The sequence below is a fragment of the Apium graveolens genome, chromosome 7 (assembly GCF_009905375.1).
Source record: "Apium graveolens cultivar Ventura chromosome 7, ASM990537v1, whole genome shotgun sequence".
Taxonomy (NCBI): domain Eukaryota; kingdom Viridiplantae; phylum Streptophyta; class Magnoliopsida; order Apiales; family Apiaceae; genus Apium; species Apium graveolens.
The window spans coordinates 193,925,439-193,927,529 of NC_133653.1; the positions used below are offsets into that span (position 1 = coordinate 193,925,439).

General features: G+C 41.8%; 1 protein-coding gene across 1 annotated transcript; it reads right to left on the reverse strand.

Moving 5' to 3' along the window:
• Nucleotides 1–897: 897 nt before the first annotated feature.
• LOC141674297 (uncharacterized) lies at nt 898–1,866 on the reverse strand. The gene is made up of 2 exons (XM_074481022.1): nt 1,547–1,866; nt 898–1,210 (listed from the first exon to the last, which is right to left on the reverse strand). Exons 1-2 carry the CDS (start codon nt 1,864–1,866, stop codon nt 898–900), a joined length of 633 nt encoding a protein of 210 aa, XP_074337123.1.
• Between the last annotated feature and the right edge of the window lie 225 nt (nt 1,867–2,091).

Below are 2,091 nucleotides of genomic sequence, written 5' to 3' on the forward strand. Positions count from 1 at the left end.
AGATAGCTCTCAGGTCGGCTGCTATATAGAGAGATAGGGTTATCCGGGCTTGGCTTTTGATAGAACTGGGGGGTTCATCAAATGATGTTTAACTTCCACAAATGCTGAGTCGCACTCCGGAGTCCATTCTATTAACTTCTTGTTTCAGGCTCCTTTTAGCAACTCAAAGAAAGGAAGACATCTCTCCATAAGTTTTGGAATAAACCTATGAAGTGCTGCTAGGCACCCTGCCAACTTTTTAACGTCTTTCTGGGTCCGAGTCACTTTCATCTCTATTATTACATTTATTTTTTCTAGGTTTGTCTCGATCCATCTTTCGCTAACTAGGAAATTGAGGAATTTTTCAGAGGGGACCCCGAACGCACACTTCTCCGGATTGAGCTTCATGTTATATTTTCTTAAGTTGTTAAAACATTCTTTGTGATCTTTGATATGTTCCGGGACCGTGATTGACTAAGAGATCATGTCATCGACATATGACTTCATATTCCTTCCCAGTTGGCTTTTGAAGATGGTGTTCATCATATTTTGATAGGTGGCTCTAACATTGATGAGTCTGAATGGCATCATGATGAAAGCATATACAGCCTAGTGAGTAATGAAAGTTGTTTTTGCGATGTCGACCAGATTCATGTTGACCTGGTTGTACCCAAAAAAAGCGTCCATGAAGCTCAGCATAACATGGCCTGCAGTTGCATTAATCAGCTGATCGATGTTTGGAAGGGGGTAGGAATCCTTAGGACATGTCGAGTTCAGACTCGTGTAATCAACACACATCCTCCACTTTCCATTCGGCTCTTTGACCAACACGACATTTGCAAGCCAATCCGGATACTTAATTTTGCAACTGATGTCTACCTTGAGTAGTTTTTCCACCTTATCATCTATTGCTTGTTATCATTCCGGGGCAAAATTTCTTCTTTTCTTTTTGATTGGCCTTTGTTTAGGATCTACATCCAAGCTATGCATTGCTACTGATTCGTCGATCCCGGGCATGTCTTCCGGTGCCCAAGAAAACACATCTGCATATTCTTTTAGTAATTTTACGAGCTCCTTCTGAAAGGTCGTGTCCAGTACTTTTCCAATTCTTACCTTTCGGATGGGGTTCTCGGGATCAAGCTCTATTTCCACAATCTGTGCAGCCGATTCAACCTTTGTTTTTTCTTTTGTTTCAATAAATTTTTGGATCTGGGCATCTGCATTGGTTATGCTATATCCCGAATCTTCTATTACATTTACATCCAATTTTGGTATTTTGCCGAGGTGCTCTGGATGCTTTTTTCAGCTTTATCCCTTGGGTAGGGACATTGCTTCTTTCCTATTTTTAGGTTCTGTTTCAGCCATCACTAAAGTATGCCCGTAACATCTACCTGCCATGTCTCTATCTCCTTTGATTTCTCCAACGCCTCATGGGGCGGGAAACTTAAGCTTCAAATGGATTGCGGATGAGATTGCTCAAAGCTTCGTAATTGTGGGCCTCCTAAGGATCATGTTGTAAGATGATCCCGCGCTTATTACATAAAACTTCATGACATGAGAAACTTGCCGGGGTGTAGTTCCAAAGGTCACAGGGAGGTAGATCACGCCCTGGATTGATATAATCGAATTTTCGAATCCATAAAGAGGGTCTTCAAGGAAGGGGTTCATGCGTAGATGACCGAGCTTCATTCTATTGAGTGTGTGTTCGAAAACTATGTTTGCAGAAGAACCATTATCAACCAAGATTCTTTTTACCTCATTTTCTGCAACATCGAGAGTGACCACCAGTGCTTGGTTCTGATCCGGATCCAGTCCTTCACAATCCGCATAGGAGAAGTAAATTGACTCATCTTCGCATGGCTGGATCATCATAACATTATTGTCCATGTCTGGGCTCCGGGGTGGCGAAGTTGTGCCGCCAAAGACTACATTTACCACATGCTTACCATTTCTCGGGGGTTTTTATCTTTGTCATTCAACTTTTATTGTACATACTAGTTCATGTTTCCTTTCTTGATCTGGTCTTCGATGAAATTTTGAAGGAGAAACAATTTTCAGTTGTATGACCGTGATCTTCATGGTATCCACAGTGTTTGTCCCTTGCCCTGTTCT

Excerpts from the sequence above, each read along its gene's own strand:
- LOC141674297 (XM_074481022.1), bottom strand. The coding sequence starts at position 1,866 with ATGGACAATAATGTTATGATGATCCAGCCATGCGAAGATGAGTCAATT. Across the intron at positions 1,211-1,546 it reads ACCTTTGGAACTACACCCCG|CATAACCAATGCAGATGCCC; the intron begins GCAAGTTTCTCA and ends TTCGGGATATAG.